The following is a 23091-nucleotide window of genomic DNA, read 5'->3' on the forward strand; positions in this document are numbered from 1 at the left end:
GATTTTTGCTGAATCATTTTGCTTGAATAAAGTATACCAGAAATACACAAACAAGTCTTTGTCATTTGATCACCAGTACCTTCAAGAAATGTCACGTTTACTCGTTATGGTATGAAATTCAGTCATTAAAAGAATCATTTGGTCAGTAAAATCAACTAATACGAATTTTGAGCAATAAAAAAATCTGAGCTTATAAAAATAAACAAACCAAGAGCCAACTCTTCAGCTGCTGAAAACTTTATTCATTGTTGCTTCATACGCCTGAACTGTGAAGACTCGTACAAAACAGATCCCCATATGGTTTTACTGATGTGAAAACTGCAGCTTCATGAATTTTAATCATTTTATTGTAAATATGAAGAGGGGGAGTAAAGCTGCAAATGAATCTACTGAAAGCATTTAACCTTTGGGAGATTATGTCATTATCGTTGCAATGAGGATTGCCTAAGACCTCAAAAAAATTTTAAAAATGCAAATTTTATTCAAATCTTTCTGCACAAATGTGTCCCATTTCAAGGAGAACTTCACTGAGAAGTGAACTTCAGTTCAAACACTTGCTGTTTCATCCAGAAAAAATAAAATAAAATCAGTTCTTAGAGGATAGAGGACGGTCTGTCTCCTCCACCTAGTGGGAATGCACCAAAGAGCAGGCTACTGAGAGAAAAAGAAGGGATTATAAAAACACATACTCAAACTGCCTTTATAAGTAAAATTAAAAAATAAAATACTTCTTCTCTGTAGCAACCCCAGCTGCAACAAAGAATGCAGGAATATGAAGAGACAAACATTTAAGCTGGAATGTCAGAAGCAAAAGCCTTTAGCAGATAAACAAAGTCCATGTGGAAGGTGTGTGCACGTAACACAGCTCGCAGCGCTAGATCCCATGAAAAGCTGAGTGGCTTTTGCAAGATGGTATGTGAGGGTACCCACGTAAGGAGTGGGAATCATGAAGCCCTCCAATAACATCTTGCAGATTTAGGTCCCTAATGCAATATAAAGCGTATTTGCTCTAGTTAGCAACCTGAGAACATTCTTTGGCTTTTTCCCCCAAGCATTTGCTGTTAAGTTAATTAAGCATTTAAAAATAACAGTCTCTCGCCTCCCAGAGACTCCACATAAATATTACTCTGTCTTCTTCAAAGGGCCAGATTTTCTGCAAGTGTAAATCAATACAGTTTCACTGATTGAAGATCTGGCCTTAAAAAGTCTATCCAGTGCATTAAAACCAGCGCAGCATGACATACGCCTTGGCAGTAGAACAGTTCTCCAGATTAATATTTGAAGGAAATTTTGGCAGTAAAATAAAAGCTCTGTTTTGAAACGCTGCCATTTTTTTAATCAGTGCTGACCACCACAGATTCCTCTCTTGTGAACTGCACGGTTACAGCCGGCGTTTGGCTGTCGTTTTCCTCAAGCTTCAGCCCAGCGTTGTCCAAGCCGGTGCTGCGCGGCTGCGGCACGGCAGTGGGCTCTGCAGTCCGAGTCGGAGTGGAGCAGTACAAGATGAAGCCCACCATGATGATGACGAAGGACAGGATATAAAGACCTGAAAACTAGCAGAGGAAAAAAGTGCATTAAGTCTTGTCTGACGCAGAACCATGCAAATACAGCCTTGGTTTAGGACAGCAAAAGCCGCCCTCCCTGTTAAAAGTATTTTAATAAGGATTACCACCACTCTCTGCGTTCAGGGCTGGAAGACATAGATGAGCAGCTCTATTCACTGATAGATTCAAGCCACTGTTTCTCTCTGCAACTCCTCCTTACAACTGTTGGGCAAATAATACATATAGGAATCCTAATATTTACAACAAATGTGGTGACAACTAGGGATAGTTGTTCACACATGTGAATGCTGGAACACTGTTCCCCTCAGAGAATATTTTTTCAACACAAACATTTCACATCCCAGCAAGAGATGGATCTCTCCCTCCTTCTGCAAGTTACCAGAGCAGCTGGTCCTCTGCACAGCTCTTAACCAACTGCAGGGCCAAATAACTGTTATCACTGGTCCAAAATCGGCTTGTTCCCTACACCCAGCAAGTTCTTGAAGTGATGGAGATTGTGGCACCCTTTACAAGGTGGGCATCTCTGCTCCATACTGGAAATGAGCAGTCAGTGGCGTGAGGTGAGGATATGCACTGCTGAGGAACATCAGACATTTGGATCACTATCAACTTGACTGTTGAAAGTCTAACAATTGCCAAGATCCATCCACCTTGAAAGAAAAATAAATGCTTACTTCATAACATTCAATTCAATAGAGCAAAGTGCTCAAGTTATGCACAGCCAAGAACACTTTCTCAGCAAGTTTGGTAAAATCTTCTCTATTGTCTTTGCCAAACCACAGATTAAGGAGTAGGATGATGGACACAGTGCATCTTACATCTTACTGTCATGCCAGTGGAAGCAGTATCTCTACCCAGACTGTGGGGTGACAGTCCGAATTTTCAACACACCCCGAGAAATTCCAAAATATACCCAAATCTCCTTAGCTTCTTTGGATTTCTTTGAAAAATATGTTCTGGTTTGTCAAGCAGCAGAGCTGGCTGAAGTGAATGGAGCTGGAATGGCACTGGACTCTGATCCAAAACCACCTGAGGCATCCACAGTTAAGGCACTGCACTTCCTAGCTGGAAGTCACTTGGCCTGGAAACCTTTGGAAGGCACTGTGCAAAAGGAAAAGCAGCCTGAAGTAGCCTGGCCTTCTGGTAGCTGATGCTGGACCCCGAGGCTGCTCAGAATTAACTCATCTCTGAGAGGATTCTGATTTTACTCTGTGCAGCTTATATCCCTTTATTCAATACCAAGCCTGAAGAGTACTTGAGGTGTTACTGGAGGAGTGCAACTCCATCTAGTGTCTGTATTTGCAGTATACTCTTCCCAGAGGAAGTTTACACAACAGAAACACTTGGAGACCTTCTTTAATATCTCGAGGGACTGCAGATATCTGTGTATAATGATCTCATTAGGACCAGGCACAGAAAAGATTAGCCGTGGAGTAAAAGGAAAAAAAAAAAAAAAAAAAAAAAAAGAGCTTCTCTCTTAAAAAGAGAGATGCAAAATTCACATTCCACCTGAAATGGATTTAGTCAGGCTGAAAAGTTGACAGTGTCACCAAAACACTGCGCTCAAGTCAAAAACTCAAATTCCTGTGCTCAGTCTCTGCTGTAGCCACTATACTTTTCTGTAGCTTCTGTTTCACAGCAGGCTCAGACACCAGGAGCTCAGAGCTCTCCATGCCTCATTCAAGCCCACAGCCCAGTCAAGGCTCAAGTGGTTCACTGTGAAATATCATCTGGTAATGGGAAAAATCTTTCTGTATTGAATAGAGTTTGATTCATTGCATTTTTATTTGAGCTGCTCCCAGGAAAACCTCTTCCCCAAATAAGCTAGAAATCCTACAGTTTATTGTGTCCCTTCCAAAGCTCTTGCTTACTTCTTCCTCTTTTCTATTATGAACATAGATTTATAACGTATAAGGTGCAGTCTAGTTAGAGGTGTCCCCCAGGGGTCAGTACTGGGTCCAGTCTTGTTCAATCTCATCATGAGGGGCATGGATGAAGGCTCAGAGTGATGACACAAAACTGGGAAGAGTGGCTGATAGCCCAGAGGAACGTGCTGGCATTCAGGGACCTGGACAGGCTGGAGGGTTGGGTGAAGAAGAACCTCTTGAAATTCGACAAAGAGAAGGGCCCTTCACCTAGGGAAGAATAACCCCAGTACAGGCACCAGTACAGGCTGGGGGCTGACCTGCTGGAGAGCAGCTCTGTGGAGAAGGACCTGGGAGTCCTGGTAGACAGCAGGTAAACCATGAGCCAGCAATGGCCCCTTGTGGCCAAGAAGGCCAACGGGATCCTGGGCTGCATTCAGAAGTGTTGCCGGCAGGTCAAGGGAGGTGATCCTACTCCTCTACTCAGCCCTGGGGAGGCCACACCTGAGTATTGTGTCCTGTTCTGGGCTCCCCAGTACAAGAGGGACATGGACATGTTGAAGAGTCCAGTACAGGTCTACAAAGATGATTAGGGGACTGAAGCATCTCTCATATGAGGAAAGTCTGAGAGAGCCATGAGGGTGACAGAGCACTGGGACAGGCTGCCCAGAGAGGCTGTTGAGTCTCCTTCTCTGAAGATATTCAAAACCCTCCTGGATGCCGTCCTGGCTACGTGCTTTAGGTGACCCTGCTTGAGCAGGGGGTTGAGCTAGATGGTCTCCAGAGGTCCCTTCCAACCTCAGCCACTCCATGACTGTGATAATCACTTCTTCAGTTAAGCTATCTGGTGCTGAAATGTTTAGAAGTGACTTAGAAAGGGTATTTTTAACATGTAAGTACAGTTCATTTCCTACATTTATTTTTGTTGGATGCTTTGTAGTTTTTAGCAATTTGGAGCAAATTTTGGAACTCAAAACAAGGAGGAAAGCTGAGTGAGAAGTCTCCTGAACATGAAAATCTAGCTGTCATTGGGTCCTATCATTACCAGACTTCTCTGCCATAAAACAAATTGGCCTTCATCATCAGAAACAAGTCTGACATAAAAGCTTCTGGCTCTCCATAATGCTGAAGAGAAAGTAACCACGTGGAATAACACAAATTAAATGTCTCAAGCAAAGTTCACAGGCTTCTCACTGAGCCCCTCCAGTCACTGAGCAACTGACTTGATTTCTCCAGTTGCTGTGACAAGCTATGTTTCCACAAGTGATTCTGGACGGAAAGCATAAGGTGGGTTGAAACATTTTTAGCACTGTCATTTAGCTTGAAAAGGCACTTCATAAAAGTATTTTAGGGAGCAGTAAAAGTAATTGCTTTTTGGAAAGCATAAGGAATAACAGATTTATCTACACTTTTTTAGTTCGTTTAGTCACTACTAGGCAGCAGTACTGAGAGAGCTCAAGTGTTCTGAGATGTTTGTAGTACTGAACAGATGAAATTTCTAACAGAAAACTATGATTTCTCTAAATCACACTAAACTGCTACTCTTTCAGGACAGTTAGATTCAAATCCTCCCTTTGGACACTCAGAGAGATGAACCAACTCTAAAGTACAGCTCCACACAGGGAGTACGGCAAGAACTCCACCATTTACCTCAGGAAATTATTTACTGTCTCTCAACTAATGTATTCCATGAAGTGTAAAATTGTTTTTAAAAAATCATTAACTGCCTAATGGTGCAACATGAGGTAATTAACTATGAGTCCTGACTGACATCTGTCAGTGACAACTCATACAAGCTGTAGAAATACACAAGTGCAAACTATTGTTCAGGGGCTCTTAAAGTGCTCTATCCCTAATTCTGGGGTAAAAACTTAAGGTAAACTACAGGGAGAGAAAGAAGTGACTTACTTTGTAGTAAAACAGGAAAAGTCCAAAGAACAGGCTGTAGAGGTCCGCAGTCAGAATGCCCAAGTTGACTGAGGTTGCACTCGTAACTTTAATCACTACTGGCATGAAGCTGTACAGCCCAAACATACACAGGGCAAACACTGCAAACAGCAACGCTGAAAAATAAGGTAACAATTGACTCCTCAGGGATGGAATAATGATTTTAAAGAACACTGATATTCCTCAGATGTGTCAAAACTACGTATGTTCATCTTTCGGAATAAGGTGTCCTAAAAGATACGGAAATGTAAATTTAAGAAAAACGCAGCAAAAATATTTATCCTTCAAAACTACCCTGTACTGCAGAAATGACTATACAAGGTTGTTCTTTCCCATCTAACATGACAGCTGACTAAAGAAATTTAGATCCATATTTCTTAATAATGTACAGTTCTGGACGTACAGTTCTGAGATCTAAATGTGTCACAGATCCCATTTTCCCAGTATTTCATCTAGGAAGAACCAGAGAAAAATACTCTTGCAATGTTCCAACACCAAGCACATTTGTGATTAAAGGGGGTTGATTTTTGCAATTTATTTTGAAAAATGATTTCATGCTGTATGCAAAATGCAAAATCTGAGCTCAAAGTTCTAATGTTCGACCCTGCACTCCGTATGTCTTTGTTGAACTGCAAAGTTTGCAGAAAATAAATGTGCAACAATATGAATGTTACTTAATAACTAGAGAAAGGAAATGAAAACCCCAGCATTTCAAGTCTAAATCATCATCATTTTTCCAGTGTTCTGTAAAAATGCACATCATTTTGCCATACACATACCAATTTTCCAGTTCCATTGAATTCTCATTATATCCCTATGTTCCACGATGGCTCTAGAGTTAGAGAAAAGATATAATATAGTAAAAAAAAAAAAAACAAAAAAAAAAACATATTATATTGTATTCAAAGAGTGAATTTAATTAGCAGAATACACAAGAAACATTTTGATTTGTAAGCCCTTCATTTTTGTTTGAAATGTTATTGAATGGCACTAACTCCAACCTCTAACAAGCATGAGGAAAGACTTGAAAATTAAAGTGCCTGAAAGTCAAGAGCACTTTTATTGAATTCTCATGCCTTCTTCCCAGGCCTTTTCATCCTTCAGATTCATTCTTATTTGAAATATAATTTGAGGAAATTATTAACTATAATGATGAGAAATGAGGAACACAAAATTCATTAGATAGGCTTAAGTGTATGTGGTCTGTTCCTCTAACGAGGTTATTTGTAGAAGTATACATGGCTTCATTTGAAACTGAAGTTTAATACGGACGACCTCCTGCTAATGATTATCTTCTAAAACTATCCACTGAGAAAAGCCATTAGGAAACACATTCCCGCAAGCAGTCCTCAGCGAGCTGCATGTCCTCATCAAGGTCAACAGATCGAAAATAAAGCCAAGTATCACTTGTACTCAATTGTAGGATCTGAGCTTTACAATTGCTGTAACAAGAGCAGTGCAAACCAAAAGGATATAAAACAGATGCTGATCAGCAACAAAAATAAAATTCAAATAGAAGGACTCCAACATAGCCCAAATGCAGAGGCAACAAAGAATTAACAACATTTCATTGAAGACAAGCAATCATCTGCAGAATATTCTTAATTAGTTTTAAAATAAATATTAGATCCTTACAGCTGTAGACCGCTGATAATAGTCCCAAACAAGCCCACCATTCCTAGAAACTCCACTCTGCTCAGATTTTTCACAATGTATTCCTCACTCACATTAGATATGGCATACAAAGAAGCACCCAGAAGAACTAAGACATCTCCAATCACCACGTCACTTCCTGTACAGAAATATTAATCCACAATAAGGGTAATGCTGCAAACACTTTTGTTTTAAAAACTAGACAAGCAAATTTATCTTTAGCATCTCTATTTTCCTTGCAGTTTTCAGGGTAGGGGGGAGGGAAACATCTGTGTGCAGGCGAGTTGCTGGCTGACTCTGCTAACTGCTCGCATCCCCCTGCACAGTCTGGAAGGAGCTGAACTTGGCATTTAAATCACATCCTGACCAAGCTGCTGTGTAGGTCCAGGTCTGCTTCTGCTGACATTAGGCGCTGTCGGAGCTGCAAAGCCCAGGTTAGAGACGCTCTCTGCCTTGCTGAACATCATCCCGCCTTTTGCCATAAGGCAAAAATCCATCTATTGATTTCAGCGGGACCTGGACTGCGCTTCAGGCTTCTGACAGATGGTAAGTGGGCGCTGCAGACAGGTGGTATCAGGTGTCACGCTGAGCTATGTGCGTGCTGGGCAAGTGGGACTCCCTGTAATCCAACCGGTCATCGAGCAAACGCCGTTGTGCATCAGCTGAACAGCAAGGCAATTGCTGTTGTTTAAAGCCTTGAATTGATTTCAAATTTCCTACCCTGAGCCAGTTGGCAATCACTGCAGAGATATGTCTGGAATCTGAGGGTAAGCAATAGTAAGGACATGCAAGTTGTGCACAACAGGCCTAAAGTCTAAGGGAAAGAGGATTTTTCTCCCTTAGGGCCAAGGGGTTTGTAGCACACAGCATTATAGCTAAACCTGTTTGTCTTTCTACCTTACCTACAGCAGTGACCCCAAAATAAGGCCAAAAGGCTTAGTTTTATGCTGCCTGATGAAGGCAATGCTACTTTCCTGCCCCTCTGAAATTTGCCTTGCCTCATACCCTCTGGCTCTGGAAATTCTCAATTCTTATTCAAAGTAAGATCACTGGGGTTCTGGGCATCCTTCCTCCCTGCTCCTCTTGCTCTCATGCCATAGGACAGCACTTTCCAGGTTGGGGACCTTGGGGACACGGGGACTATTTCTGCTGGGTCTGCCAAAGACAACCAGAGAAGCGAGCCTGTTGCTAAGTAGCTTCTGATTTGCTATTTGTGCTCAGAGAAAACGGCCCACCAGCAAAGTCTGAAGCATCTTTTATCAGACCCCATCATATGTAAAATGAACAAGCTTTCAAGAGTAAGGCCTTTCATCAGGTTTCATAAACAGCAGCAAAATTTAAGCTTATTGTGAGGGTTTCCCTTTAAAGGTAGAAGAAATAATCCAAAACCACAAGCAAACAAAATTTCACAGCTCTCTATAAAACCAACATCTCCTCAGCCTCTATCTTGTTGAAGAAGAAATACAAATAGCAGTGTGTCTTCTCCTTTTCTTAAAATCAAACTACATCCTTTCCCCCTGCATTTGCCTCTCTTTCTCCTTTGCAAGTTGGACAATCACGGAAACTGTGACCCCTCTTTTCCCCCGCGTGATAAGCAATTCCTTACCTTCACTGTCTTGCCTCCCTGCCAAAATGTCAGCACCCACCATTGTTCCCACACCCAGCAAGCAGACGGCAACTGCGATAAAATGGATCAGTCGGTATCTTGCACGGAGGATGAACCAGGACAAAGCCATCAGCACGGGGATCCCGAAACAATCCAGCAGCTGTGAGCACAGAGAAATGAGTTTCACTAGAAGCCCATCCCAAATCTGCATTTCACTGTCCTGAAAGCAAATGTTCAGGATTTTATCTTCCATCATCACCAGATGTTACTGAAAACCACAAAACAACTCCCGTGGGTTTGTTTAAATGCAGGAGGGGTCAAACCCACATTTTACCATGAAAAACACATTCAGACCAAAGGGCCTGGGGTGGAGAAGGAGGCACTGTCCCCTCTCTCACTGACCTAAAAACTCTTCCAGTGATGGATCTCATCAATCCTAGCAGCTTCACAAACGAATGCTAGGACATTGCAGTGAAACCACACTGCTCCCCATGACACCAATACGAGGAAGTGGCTCACCCACCCAAATCTGGACCTGCTAACAGACACAGCTGATCTGATTTTACAGCAAAGTGAGGAAGGCAAAAATCTGACTCCGCAGTTTTGTTAATTCTTTTTTTCTTCAAGTGGATCATACCAAAAAACCTCTGGTATGTGTGCTGGAAGCCATGTGCTAAATTGCTGGAAGGAAAATAGGATGGGAGGAAGAGGTTTCCTAAGCCACCTTCACAATCTTCCAGCTTCTCAAAGTCATGCACAATCCACCAGTGATTTTTCAGCCCACCTCAGCCAGAAGCAGGTAACTGGAATTTATCCATGCCACAGCAGCAAAGACACACAAGGCAGCTGGAGTTCAGAAGCACTTCAGATGTGTTTGCAGACGTTGCCCTGAGCAGATTTAACAGCCAAAGTTCAAGGATGTCTGCACTCTGTGACAAACACTGGCTTCTCTTTCCTTTCTTCGTTACCCCCTCCCTGTGTGTTCCTCAAACCTTGTGTATCTTTGCCTTGCTGTTAGCCTCACCCACGTTATGGGTAAGAAAATAAAAATCAAAAATTAGCTAACCACTTAATGCAGAAAAATAGGTAGCAGCATACAACAGACTTAATGTTCTGTAATAACCAAATAATACCAAGAACACTGAGCTAATCATAATTGGTTCAATATTTAATTCGACATAATAGATTCTGTTTCCAAATTTGTCTAGGGAAAAGAGAGGTGGATTTTCTGAGTACCGTATAGAAGGGACCAGGCTATAGCAGACCAGATAGTCGGCCTTCCAAAGACTGCTCACAAGTTACTCTTAAATGTCAACCTTTAAATCCTGGCCTCCTGAAGTCAATACCAAGTGTTAGGTTCAGGTCACTGTGACTGTGGCAGAAGCATTCCAAACCAAGGCCAGAGTCCCCTGTCCTTCTGTAATGTTCCTGTCCAACTTCTGCCAGCTTCTACCCACAACCATGGTCTTCTGCTTCTGTGGGTTCAGCCATCACCCACAAGGGTTACAAGCAAACTTTCTTAAGTCTGTTTTTACATTTGTAACTACAAACATTAAAGCCTTACCAGCACAGCATTAAGGGGGTTGATACAGATTAAATCCTAATGGTTCTCTCTAATCCTTCCATTTATTTGTCTTTGTTTCTTGGATTGTCTCCAGCTTGTTCAGCTTCAGAAGTCTGTGTAAAAGCACAGGTACTTCCCAGGCTGTATTATCAGACATTAGAAGCACACAAGTCATAATACATGTATTATGTATTTTTGTATTGCAATACAACTTTGTTCTATTGAAAAAGTATCGTGCTGTGAGTTTCTATCTATTCATCAGCCTTTTTCTCTACCTCACCTTTTGTCTGGGTTCAAAAAAAAAAAACAAAAACAAAAAAAACACCAAAACAACAAAAACTTGTAAGACTTCCTACGAGTTTGGCTGTTTTGACAAGTATCAAGAAGTGTTGATTTATCTGTTTCAGCACCATGTACGATTTAGCTCTCCTAACTCTGTTTTTTCACCTCTGGTCTGAAGCAGTTCTGTCCTGAATACAGAACTGTATTTGAAAGCACTGAGTTCTAACCAAAGATCTCTGGTGTTAAGTTGTAATCATGGAAATGAAGAAATATTACAAAAATAAAGGAGCAAAAATGTTTAACCCTCTCATAGTAGACATCTATTACTAAGTAAGCTTTCATTCCCCATTTATCGAGTTGTTACTTTGCAGCTTTCTAACCTTCAAGCAGTTTTTCAACCCAAACAGAAAGAGCAGAAGAAAAAAAACCCTTCAGTAAAAAAAAAAAATAATAATAATACTTAATTAGGATGTAAGGAAGTAGTAGATAATGTCCTCTTTCAGTAACACCAGATGGGGAACTGCTGCATCCAGACCAATAACATGCCGTAGAGCTACCGCATCCTGGTTAGTGGACTAGCAGCCAGGACATGCAGGCACCAAATGATGAAGAACACACACTGGTAATCTATTGCAGGGGACAATTACCCTCAATTACAGCCAAAAAAAAATCTGATTTCCAACTACTGGATCTTGACTTCCCTTCATCTACTACGTTACTAAGCTCTTTGGTGGAAAATGCTCTCTTCTGTACAGGATCAAGATCAAAGAAGTGCAAAGCAGATGCAACATGGCAATGAATTGTGTCAATGGAACCATTTAAAAGAATGAAGTTTATTTATTCCAGATTCATGACATTTCCACCAGTACCGTGGCTCATATTATTATTGCCAGCAGAGCCTCAGCAAACTCTCATCTTCCTCAATCCTAGCATGCATCTTTACAGGGGGAAAGAAAAAAAAAAAAAAAAAAAAAAAGATAACCTGTTGATTCGATTTACGAGTGTTTTGCCTCAAGCCAGGCTTTGGCCACACTGTTTATAAGAAGGTTTTAAAGGTAGGGCAAGTAAATTATTAAAAGACGTTTTAATACGTGGTTAATCAATTATCACAGATTGCTGGAGGTTGCTGGTTTGCTGTAACTGCCAGCCCCAGACAGCTTTGAGAGCACTGAAGCTCACCAGCTCCTGCTGCTCGCTTCCCCGCATGCCTTCCAAAGGGCAGCCTGCAGCTGAGCCCAGGGGCTCACCCCGCAGTTCCTCCTGTTGAGGTTCAGACTCTTGCACAAGCTGCTCTGCCTATAAAAAGTCCCCATCTGAATTATCAATGGAGAGAATGCTAATTGTGCCTCCTAATGTGCTGACAACACGAAGCCACAGCTGCACTGCTTGCTTTTTGCTGTGAAATGTGTGGTCAAACAACAGCACAATCGGGTCCTGCCTCCAGCTTGGAGCACACCAACGCTGAGGAAGTCTCACCCAAAGCTGAGACCAAAGTCTTTCTCTGTTTTTACAGAGCAGAGAGCTGCCATCCTGATGTTATCTCTGTAAAAACCTCCCAAACCCCTCCTTGCAACACTAGCCTTTGATAACTAAAGAAAAACTTTTTTTTTTTTTCCTGTGTTTGTGTGAAAATACATGGAAGTTCCTTGCTGAGCGGAAACTTCTCTTTGAAGAAAACCACTGGGCTGAGCTAAGCTCCAGCCCGCCAGCATTTTCACAACGATTTCACTGTACTCAGGAAGGTCTCACATACTCCTGCTTTGCTCTTTCACTCCCTGGGCATCCGTTTACAGCCACTACTAAGGCCAGAAGCTCTGAACAACAAATTCTCACATAACTGCTGAACTGCTTGCTGCTGACAGAGAGCAAAAGCCTTGTGCTGGAGCAAATCACGGGCTTTTATTGTCCTGAATCTCCTTTCTGACAGTGGTGAGAACCTGGTAACTCCAGAAAATGTGCAAGAAACCTGGCTGCAACAGGCAGTTGTAGCAAATTCACGGTTGCTGAACTGGCACTTGAAACATCAGTCTGAAGGTTATCACAAGCAAAAAAGGTTCAGCAAATGCTTGAATTTGGCAATTGAACTCAATGACCCCCTGTACCTATTCTTTCTTAATTTCCATGAAAGAAGTCATGGGAACAGCTTTATTACTGCTGAGAATTTGGATCAAAGTCCTGTCTTTTCCAGCAGTAAAGTACATGATCAAACAGTGTCTCAATTATCAGCTTAGCTTGGTCTTGAGACTGAAACATGTCATTCTTTAGAGCAATTTCTGAAGCATTATTTGTAAGTAAATTAAAGGCTCAATGAGCCATAACACTTAATTACAAAGTGGAAATGTGACAAGAAGAACCCATAAGGAATATTACTGTTCTTTTAACAGTGCAAGGAAAAGTTACTGCAGCTCCCTAAAAGGAGCCCAGACCTCGGGAGTTCATTGCTTTACGGGTAACTCTCTTAAATATTAACCCTTGTTACTTTGACTCTGTAAAAACACTGACACCTAAACACTCTTTTCCACCTAACAGCTAATTCTGCATCACCCAGTATGCCTTTATTCAGGTTAACGGGGCCATGATCCAAGCCACAGATCCACCACCAGTAACAGCAGGCAAAGGCTGGCACAGCTCCATCACCCTCTGCTCTTGCTGCCGCGCTGTCCCCACCTTGTCCCAGCAGATGCAGCTGATGTCCATGAAGGGTTAAAAAAATGCACCCTTGGTTCTCCTGCTGATTCAGGACAAGAGATGAGTCCTGGTGCAGCAATGCAGCACTGGCACTACAGGGGACATCGCTGTTAACTGGCACTTTGGGTGCCCTGCACACCTCCCTCCCTCCCATCTCTTACAGAGAGGAGTCTGAAGGGCCACATCTGAAAGCCTCGCTGCATGGTCAGAAACACCAGCTAACTTCCAGCGTGTCCTCACGTGTGGGATTGCATCTCACAAAGCCTCCCACTGCTTCTAGGACTAGGCAGGACATCTACTTCGCTCCCATCAGCATGAACCCGAGCTGAGTCGGTGTTATTCAGTCCTAAATCTTTATTCTGTCTCATAAAAACAAAAGCAAAATAAAACAAAAGAACCACCTGAGTGGCTGTCAGCAAACTCTTAGAAGTGCTTTCTATCAAAATAATTAGAGTTCAACTCAAGAGCTGGCACTGGGTAATACCAGCCAATTTTCCCTGCTTCCTGGAAATGTTATTCATGAGGCAGGATGCTCTTCTTTGTACTGCAGAGAAAATAGATATTGAAAAGCTTTTTCAGGTTTAAATAGCTTCCCTATCTGTCCTATGAATCTCATTTCAGAAACAAGACCAAAACTGTAATCAAAGCAACAGTCCAGAAACTGGTCCTTACCTGCACACTCGTGAGGGTCGTGTACTGGTAGGCTTTTACAATCGTGTAATTGGCTTCAACATCAGCCAGTCCCAAAAACAGGTACTTCCACCACCTCTGCTTCAAAATTTGAAGAAGACTGTCACCATCTGTATAGAAGAAAGCAGCAATCAACATGCTTCCTTGCATGGAAAGGAAAGAAACTTGCTTTTTAGAAGCCTAAGTAATACTGAGGGGTTCGGTTTGGATTGTCCCTGCTTAAGAAAGGTGTAACAACAGCAAAAGGTAGCCTGGGAAAAAACAATGCAAAGAGTGAAAAGCGCAGAAATCCTTCCATGTGAAAAGAAAAAAAAAAAAAAAAAAAAAAAAGACAGGAATGCTTAAATAGTAAATTAATAATATAGGAACAATATTAAATAGCCTCTGGTTAAAAAAAAAATATTACAACAATTCCTACTTCCTCCTAATATAACACAGAACTTAAACCCAAATATAAGAATTTTAAATAGGTATGAAACAAAATCTAATTAATTGCACATTTAACCTATGAAATTCATTCCCATATGTTATTATAAGGCAGGAATTTCAGCAGGATCTTTAAAAAAAGAGGACAAATATTCAGTAAGTTCTATGGCTTCAAAATCTGAAAGGAAAAAGTAGAAGAGAAAGAAGAAAAAAACAGCATAATCTCCCATCCCATATTTCACATACCAGTCCTAAATGCCAGTATTGTTGTATAAACTAGAAGAAGCAGAAAATAGTTGATAAAACTTTGCAACATCGGAGTATTCACTTGGTATTGTTCCGCTAGGTACTGGCTCGTAACAGCAGTCCCACAGATAAACAAGGAGAGCATCTGGCCCAGGAGGATGGTTTTCAGAATACGCCTGTAAATATAAAGGACAACACAGCAAGCTTAGAACCAAACGCTCAAGCTGGTTTTGAGAATGTTTGGTTCTTGTAAAGGGAAAAAGACGTTTTTTAGTTGGCAATTCTTTTTTGACTGCCTACCAGTGTTCCTCCATTCCAGCAGCAAGCGGTGCTCTGTCTGCACAGATCTCATCCAACCCCGTAACAGCCAGTAACAATAGGTGAGGCTCAGCCCGAACCAGCAGTAACTGAGGCTGCAAAACATTTGCAAAGATCTTCACGCAGCTCAGCCCAACAAGAGGATCTGTTCTCATCACAAGAGATTTGATAAGCGCAGCCTGAGTTACACCCTCCATCCTTTTTGCTCTGTTCTGTTACATTCTGGTATAGCTGAGGACGGAGTTAAGAGCATATTTTGGCCACAGACCACATCAGCTTGTATGGTGACTTCTAAGTCCAACCCACAGCTGGGAAAACAACACCAACAAACCACCTCATGCTCTCCTAGCAGCAATTCTTCACTTAATACGAAGTGGCCTTGGACTATTCTGGATGTTCTCAGATGAGTAAGAGCACGCAGAGATGGCCATGTATCCTGTGGTGAGGCTGGCTTTCCTGCCACGGGAGCTACATGGTTGTGCCACCCTGGTCCCTGCCTGCCTTCCCACAGACGCTGTCCAGCAAGGTTGGCTCGATGCTGCGCTGGCTGTGTGGGTCTGCACAAGTTCACATTTAATTTGTTTACTCTGAAGACTACTGATGACAACTTAACTGCCTGCACAACCGATTCGGTTGTTGCTACAGAGTAATTGAGCAAGGAAAGAGCATCCCCACTAGGAATTCGCACCTCTCCACAGCTCTCCACTGATCATTTCCAAGCCACTCCCGCATGCCAGACACACCACAGGACGGACACTGGTTGTTTTTCCAGCGCGGGGGACTCCAACGCAGTAATTACCAGGTGACCCAGCCACGATGTGCAATCCGGCTGCCAATGTCACCCGTAGGAAGGGTGTGTTCTGGGGTGCTGAAGCCAACTCAAACCATGCAATCGATCCCTTCTTTTGGAGCCGACACATCATCTTTGCATGGACTCAAATTCAGCTGCCTGCATTTTGTTTTCAATTCAGCCTGGCACCAAGGCCCATCCAGCTTTAAAAATGCTGCTAAACACACTTCTGTCTCCAAATCCATTCTGATGAGAGAGCAAATCTCTGAAGTCCAGCAGTGCCGCACTTCCAAGAGACAAGAGGCCCATGTTTTCACAGAATCACAGAATCACAGAATTTCCTAGGTTGGAAGAGACCTCAAGGTCATCGAGTCCAACCTCCAACCTAACGCTAACAGCCCTCCACTAAACCATATCCCTAAGCTCTACATCTAAACGTCTTTTGAAGACTTCCAGGGATGGTGACTCCACCACTTCCCTGGGCAGCCTGTTCCAGTGCCTCACAACCCTTTCAGTGAAGAAGTTCTTCCTAACATCTAACCTAAAACTCCCCTGGCTCAGCTTAAACCCATTCCCCCTCGTCCTGTCACCAGGCACGTGGGAGAACAGGCCAACCCCCACCTCGCTACAGCCTCCCTTGAGGTACCTAAAAAGAGCGATAAGGTCGCCCCTGAGCCTCCTCTTCTCCAGGCTGAACAAGCCCAGCTCCCTCAGCCGCTCCTCGTAGCACTTGTTCTCCAGGCCCCTCACCAGCTTCGTCGCCCTTCTCTGCACCCGCTCAAGCACCTCCATGTCCTTCTTGTAGCGAGGGGCCCAAAACTGAACACAGTACTCGAGGTGCGGCCTCACCAGAGCTGAGTACAGGGGGACGATCACCTCCCTAGCCCTGCTGGTCACACTGTTTCTGATACAAGCCAGGATGCCGTTGGCCTTCTTGGCCACCTGAGCACACTGCTGGCTCATATTCAGCCGACTATCAACCATCACTCCCAGGTCCTTCTCTGCCTGGCAGCTCACCAACCATTCCTCTCCCAGCCTGTAGCTCTGCTTGGGGTTATTGCGCCCCAGGTGCAGGACCCGGCACTTGGCCTTGTTGAACTTCATGCAGTTGACCTCAGCCCATCGGTGCAGCCTATCCAGATCCTCCTGCAGAGCTTTCCTACCCTCAAGCAGATCGACACACGCACCTAACTTGGTGTCATCTGCGAACTTACTGAGGGTGCACTCGATGCCCTCGTCCAGATCATCGATGAAGATATTAAAGAGGACCGGCCCCAGCACCGAGCCCTGGGGGACGCCACTAGTGACTGGCCTCCAACTGGACTTGGCTCCATTCACCACGACTCTTTGGGCCCGGCTATCCAGCCAGTTTCTAACCCAACGAAGCGTGTGCCAGTCCAAGCCAAGAGCAGCCAGTTTCTTGAGGAGAATGCTGTGGGAAACAGTGTCAAAAGCCTTGCTGAAGTCAAGGTAGACCACATCCACAGCCTTTCCCTCATCCACCCAGTGCGTCACTCTGTCATAGAAGGAGATCAGGTTCGTCAGGCATGACCTGCCTTTCATAAAGCCATGCTGACTGGGCCTGATCGCCTGCTTGCCCTGCAAGTGCTGCGTGATGACTCTCAGGAGGATCTGCTCCATGAGCTTTCCTGGCACTGAGGTCAAACTGACAGGCCTGTAGTTTCCCGGGTCTGCCCTCCGGCCCTTCTTGTAGATGGGCGTCACGTTTGCTAGCCGCCAGTCGATTGGGACCTCCCCCGATAGCCAGGACTGTTGATAAATGATGGACAGTGGCTTGGCCAGCTCCTCTGCCAGTTCCCTCAGTACCCTTGGGTGGATCCCATCCGGCCCCATCGACTTGTGCACATCTAAGTGCCGTAGCAGGTCACCAACCAGATCTTCATGGATAAGATCTTCATGGTTTTGCTACAGCTTGCCTTGAACATCCCAGCAACTGTGCACGTCCACGCTGCAAGTATTCATATTTCTCATGGCAAGCTTTAAGATCCTCTCCAGCCTGGTGTGAACACCTCTTTCTGGCCCATGAAAGAAATAAACATTCTCATTTCCAGCATTTGGAAGGCTGAAGTAAGCAAGAGAAACCATGTTTCAGATGGAAATTTATCATGGCTACTTTGTGGCACAGTCTTAACTGTAAATACTGCGGTAAAATGCACATAAAGCAGAAGCTGTGGTTGCTGGAAAAAAGAAAAAAAGCTTTGGAGCTATCCCAAAAGCTATCCCATTTTTGTCATACTGGATTTCTTTTTACTCTAGCAAGTACCATCTGGTGAACAAATTAGCAAAGACTTCTTATATTCCAGCTAATCCTTCAGACTGACGCAGAAATGTCTCTTTATGTACACCCAAAGAACTCAGGCCATCAGGTGCCATTAAGAAGAATTCTTAATTAAGAATTTCAGAGCTGAGACTACCTCTTCTCTCCAACAGACACAAGCACAGCTCCCGGCTCTCCCTTTGCCAGCCCTGTGAACTCTGGCTCCTCTCATAGGTGCTAAGAGGACAGAAGAGCCACTGAAATATCAAGGAAGAACTAAGGTGGTCAACGAGAGTAAGGGAAAATGGGGTTTCAGTAACAAAGGCAATGTCACCCCACAGGCAGCTGGCCTGTTTAATATGGATTTCTGTGGAGCAGGTTTTTAAACATCCCCCCAGGCTATGCAAGAGGCAGCTTTGCTTCACCTGAACTTCTGCACCCTCTTTATCACCCTCTTTATAAAAGAGGCCTGGACTCTACCCGCACGGTGTTTTGGCTGGGTACTGACCAGGCTCCAGTGAGAGGCTGAAAGGACAGAGAATTTGCTGTCATTCAAATTTGCTAAGCATTAATCAGCTTCAAAATCAGCTTCATTTATCAAAATCAAGGATGACCTGGTTGTCTCAGTGGAGCTGACCGTCAGCTTTCATAATAACTAAGTTCCTCCAGTTTTGAGGACCTGAGGAATTCTCTCTTTGCATTTTTGCAGGTGGGAAGAGAAGCAGGTCCAGAATCTGCAGGACTGTTTGCTTGGTGGTTACTGCACCAGCAAGCATATTTAGTTAATGTGTGCTCAGGCACTCCTACAGCGCTTGCTTCTGCTGAGATCAAATGATGCAAATACAAACACTGCTCACAGACGGTGGAAGTCCATCCTCAAAAAACATCCTGAGAATCCCAAAACACTGTATTTCTAGCAGCTTTCTCAGCCACGCATACAATGTGGGCTTCTTGCATGGATGCTCTGTGCCACGACGAGGTGCACACCTGCCAGGAAGCAGCAGCACATCCTCCTCACTCTGTTTATCCAGGTATCAAAGTGAACTTTTTCCAAGCAGGATGCCTACAGGTACCTGTGGTGTGACGTGGCAGCAAGGCAGAGGTTTGACACAGTAAGGTTACTCATGTTAAACGTGTGATCAGGTGCTTTACTTGAGCTTTAGGAATTCAGTGCTCACCTAATTTCCATAACAAATGAAAAAACCTTTCCACAAAGTGCTCCTCTGCAAAAATTTGAGAGTAAAGTAAATCCCATCGGTTTCATTTTGCAAAACAATTTCTCATGGGAAAAACATTTCAGAGACATGCTTCCCTTCATTCTTGTATTGACATGACTATTGATTACCATGATTCTTATTAATAATTCAACTTTTCTTAAAATATATTAACTTCTCCATGCCAGAAATTGGTCCTCTCTACCTTTTTTGTTTGTTTATAAATGCATCAGTAAGGACTAAACCACTTGGGACTGCGGTGACGCAAGGTAAGTGGTCTGAAATGGCCTTTTAGTTTTATAGCTTATTTTTTTGGTAGTATTTTTGTTCTGTTGTATTTATTTATTTTTTTTTATGAGGGTACTTTGTTTTTTTTACTGCTTGATAATTAGCTACTCAGTAATTATTTCTCCTCTCCATTTAAACAGTGTATCTTATCTGACTATACCTGTAAGCAGCTCTGAGTCCTTGGATTTGCAGAACATATGATTTCCCACAGAGGCCAGTGCTGACCAAGCCTATTCAGGGTGCAGCTCTCAACACCATGAGAAAGGCGGAGTGGCTTTCTGTGGCTCCATGTGAAATGCAGAGGAAAAATACCCCAGGATACTAAAATATACTGAGAGTCTGTATCTGAGGAAGTCAAAGAAAATCTGTTAGGCCCACTGTTAACAGTTTTAGTGGCTATTTTAATAAATCCTATGATTTCAATCTGATTTTTTTTCCCAATTAAAACAAATACTGCTTTCCTTTCAGTAATTAAAATTTATTTATGCCAGAAGTTAAACAGTAAGAGGTAACACTTGGCAACACTCCACGTAGACAGTTTACTCACATTTTAACTTTAACTACTACTACTGACCCCTTCCTGAACAAGAAAAACAAAAAGGAGACAGACTTTCATTTGAACAATCCCACATTGCCATGTGAATTGATATACAAAAATGCAGGTTCAGACTGAAGCCATATTCCAATATGATGAGTAGATAATTCAGGAGAGGAAAAGGTTTTTTCCAGAGTTCCACTTTTCAGTGTTTTGATGCTCTATTTTGAAATCAAGGTTAATTTAATTTGTAAAAGGTAAGGAACTGGAAGAAAAAAAATAAAAGTTTTGCTTCAAGAACCAGAAAGTATACTTCCTATGTTTTTTCCCCATGTATTAAAAAAAAAAAAAAAAAAAAAAAAAAAGTCCAGCTCATTTATTACATACAAGTATCAAACCTCCGTATACTCAGACTTCTAAGAAATCTCAGGTGGCTGAGCATCCAACCACCTGGAAAAAAAAAATAAAATTCAATTCAGTAACTCAGAGAGGACCTTGCAGAAGTCAGCGAGAGCTACTTATTTTCTTTCAAGTACCAGCAACAGACTCAGTACAGCCCTTTGGCAACATTTTGGCAAAACCACTAGTACAGGTGAGGTTCCTGAGCTCCTCATTCCAGCCCTATCCTGCCTTTTGAGGAATTCCTGGCACGCAGGAGGAACTGGAAAAGGAAAAACTTGTAACCGAGAACAGAAAGGCGGGTTTTACCCTCTGGAATGGGTCTGTACCTGACCACACACAGCCCCATGCAGTTCAGGTGTTAAGCATGATGCTGGCAGGACAGCAAACGTCCTGTTTGTCAGCTGAGGGTACCTGAGGACTTCACAGAGACTCACCTGCAGCCCTAAAAAGGTTTTTAAACAGAGATCCCCTCCAGATGAAGGCTGAACATGCGGGCAAGGGGTAGTTCTCACAAGCGGTTTGTGCTCGCTGAAGGCAGCCCTTGCCCTGCACACGGAGGCGTGCAGCACCTGCACAGCCCGGTGGGCTTCTCCCCCCAAATTTTCTGTGCTTTACCAGTGCTGCCAGCGGAGGTGATACACATCCCAGGGGCTCTGTCCCAAGCTGATTCAAGGGATAAGGGGATGGGAGACCTTGGTCTTTGTAGACTCCGCACTCTCAGGTATTTTCTGTTACCTGTCTCCCCCCACCCCCTTTGCCACAACGCCGCTAAAAAGAGAAAAGCACGGATAAAGAGCAAAACATCACACTAAACCAGACCTACCAAACCCAACCCAACGACCCCGGAGCAGCCCGGCCCCTCTCCACGCCGGGAGCTGCAGCCCAGCGCTCCCCTCAGCGGGGCTCCGCTCCCCCCCACGCTCCCCCCCGAAGCCCCGCAGCCTCCTCCCCGTTCCCGACGGGGCTGAGCAGCTCGGCGAGCAGCTCGGCAAGCAGCCCGGCTCCACGTGGAGGCCGGCGGCCGCCGACTCACCATGTGCACAGCTTGGCCCTGAGCTGCGCCAGCAGCCGGCGCCGAGAAGGAGAAGCAGCAGCAGCGGCCCCTTGGGGCGCCTCAGCCCCGGCCTCGGCTCCGGCCCCCGCAGGCTCCATGGCGCGGCGCTGCCCCGCAGCCCCCTGCCCGCCGTGAGGGAAGGAGCTCGGCAGCGATGCCTGGCGGCCCTGGCCCAGCTTTCCCTTCGCTAGAGGCCGGGCCCAAGCTTTGTGCCCGCCGAGGAGCCGCCCCCAGGCGGGGCATGGCTCGTCGTGAGGCGGGAGGGTTGTGGGGATTCGTGTCTGTGTGGCAGGAGTGCCCGAGCTCTGCCTTCCTTGGGACCAAGTTACCCCAGAGCCGTAGGTTTGAAGTGTTCCCCGATCTCTGCCACAGCTCCTCCAAGTCTCCAGTTCAAACTGATGAGCCGCATCCAGAAAGATTTAACCCTGCACTCGTCCTCTTCACCCACAGCTCTCACAGAATCGCAGAATTGTCTAGGTTGGAAGAGACCTCAAGATCATCAAGTCCAATCTCTGACCTAACACTAACAAGTCCTCCACTAAACCATATCCCTAAGCTCTACATCTAAACGTCTTTTAAAGACCTCCAGGGATGGTGACTCCACCACTTCCCTGGGCAGCCCATTCCAATGCCTCACAACCCTCTCAGTAAAGAAGTTCTTCTTAATATCCAACCCAAAACACCCCTGGCACAACGTTAGCCCGTTCCCCCTTGTCCTGTCACCAGGCACATGGGAGAACAGACCAACCCCCAACTCTCTACAGCCTCCTTTAAGGTATCTGTAGAGTGCGATAAGGTCACCCCTGAGCCTCCTCTTCTCCAGGCTGAACAAGCCCAGCTCCCTCAGCCGCTCCTCGTAGGACTTGTTCTCCAGACCCCTCACCAGCTTCATCGCCCTTCTCTGGACTCTTTCGAGCACCTCAATGTCCTTGTAGTGAGGGGCCCAAAACTGAACATAGTACTCTCAAGTACTCTCAAAGTAAGATTAAAAAATAGAAGAATTATCATCCACTACATATGTTGTCATATCTGATCCCTACAACTGAGGTACTATTATCTTTGCCTTTCATTTTATTTGTCATATATTTGCAATCTGCTGCAGATTCACCAGTGATGGGGAATCGTGGGTTTGGTGCTTTTGGTCTCCACCTAAGCTCCACACTTGGAGTACAACAATCCAGGTAGGCTGCGGCTGCCCCACACCTGGGAGCTGCTCTGGTGTAACAAACTCGCTATCTTTGGAAAATTGTATGGTTTGTGGGTAAGCGTGGCCATGAACACAAAGATAATGGGATATCTAAGAGCCAGGAGCTGGACTCAGTGATCTTTGTGGGTCCCTTCCAACTCGGGATATTCTGTGATTCTGTGATGACTTCGTGCTGAGGCACTCCTGCTTCAGGCTCCTGCTCTTTACCACAGTTCAGTGTTCACCTCAGGTGTGACCAGAGCTGCATGGTGCTGGTGAGGCCAGTGACAGAGACACGTCCCATTCAGCCCAGGACTGGCATTATCGCTCCCTTGTGCTGCTTCACAAGCAGAAACTTGTGTGTGAACACAAAGGCTGTGCATCCTCCTTCAGGTGTGACAGCTCTGCTCCTGGAGATCTACCACAGCAACTGGGCTCACTACAATGTGGTTTACTCTGTCTTTACCAGGGTGAGTGGTTAAGTTTAACCACAT

At 44.3% G+C, this 23091-nt stretch overlaps 1 protein-coding gene across 4 annotated transcripts; it reads right to left on the reverse strand.

The window, feature by feature from the left end:
• Positions 1–221: 221 nt before the first annotated feature.
• Positions 222–21594, reverse strand: SLC35F2 (solute carrier family 35 member F2). 4 transcript variants are annotated; one of them, XM_084506407.1, is made up of 9 exons: positions 21391–21594; positions 14833–14945; positions 14533–14708; positions 13843–13970; positions 8637–8796; positions 7013–7169; positions 6157–6209; positions 5339–5493; positions 222–1553 (listed from the first exon to the last, which is right to left on the reverse strand). In XM_084506407.1, exons 1-9 carry the CDS (start codon positions 21391–21393, stop codon positions 1335–1337), a joined length of 1164 nt encoding a protein of 387 aa, XP_084362533.1. In that variant the 5' UTR covers positions 21394–21594; the 3' UTR covers positions 222–1334. The 4 variants fall into 4 exon arrangements, with proteins under 4 accessions (XP_084362533.1, XP_084362534.1, XP_084362532.1 ...); XM_084506408.1 differs by lacking the exon at positions 14833–14945 and adding an exon at positions 19581–19765 and having other exon boundaries at positions 21391–21527; XM_084506406.1 differs by lacking the exon at positions 14833–14945 and having other exon boundaries at positions 21391–21564.
• Positions 21595–23091: the final 1497 nt, after the last annotated feature.

The sequence above is a fragment of the Aythya ferina genome, assembly GCF_964211825.1.
Source record: "Aythya ferina genome assembly, chromosome: 1".
NCBI classification, from domain to species: domain Eukaryota; kingdom Metazoa; phylum Chordata; class Aves; order Anseriformes; family Anatidae; genus Aythya; species Aythya ferina.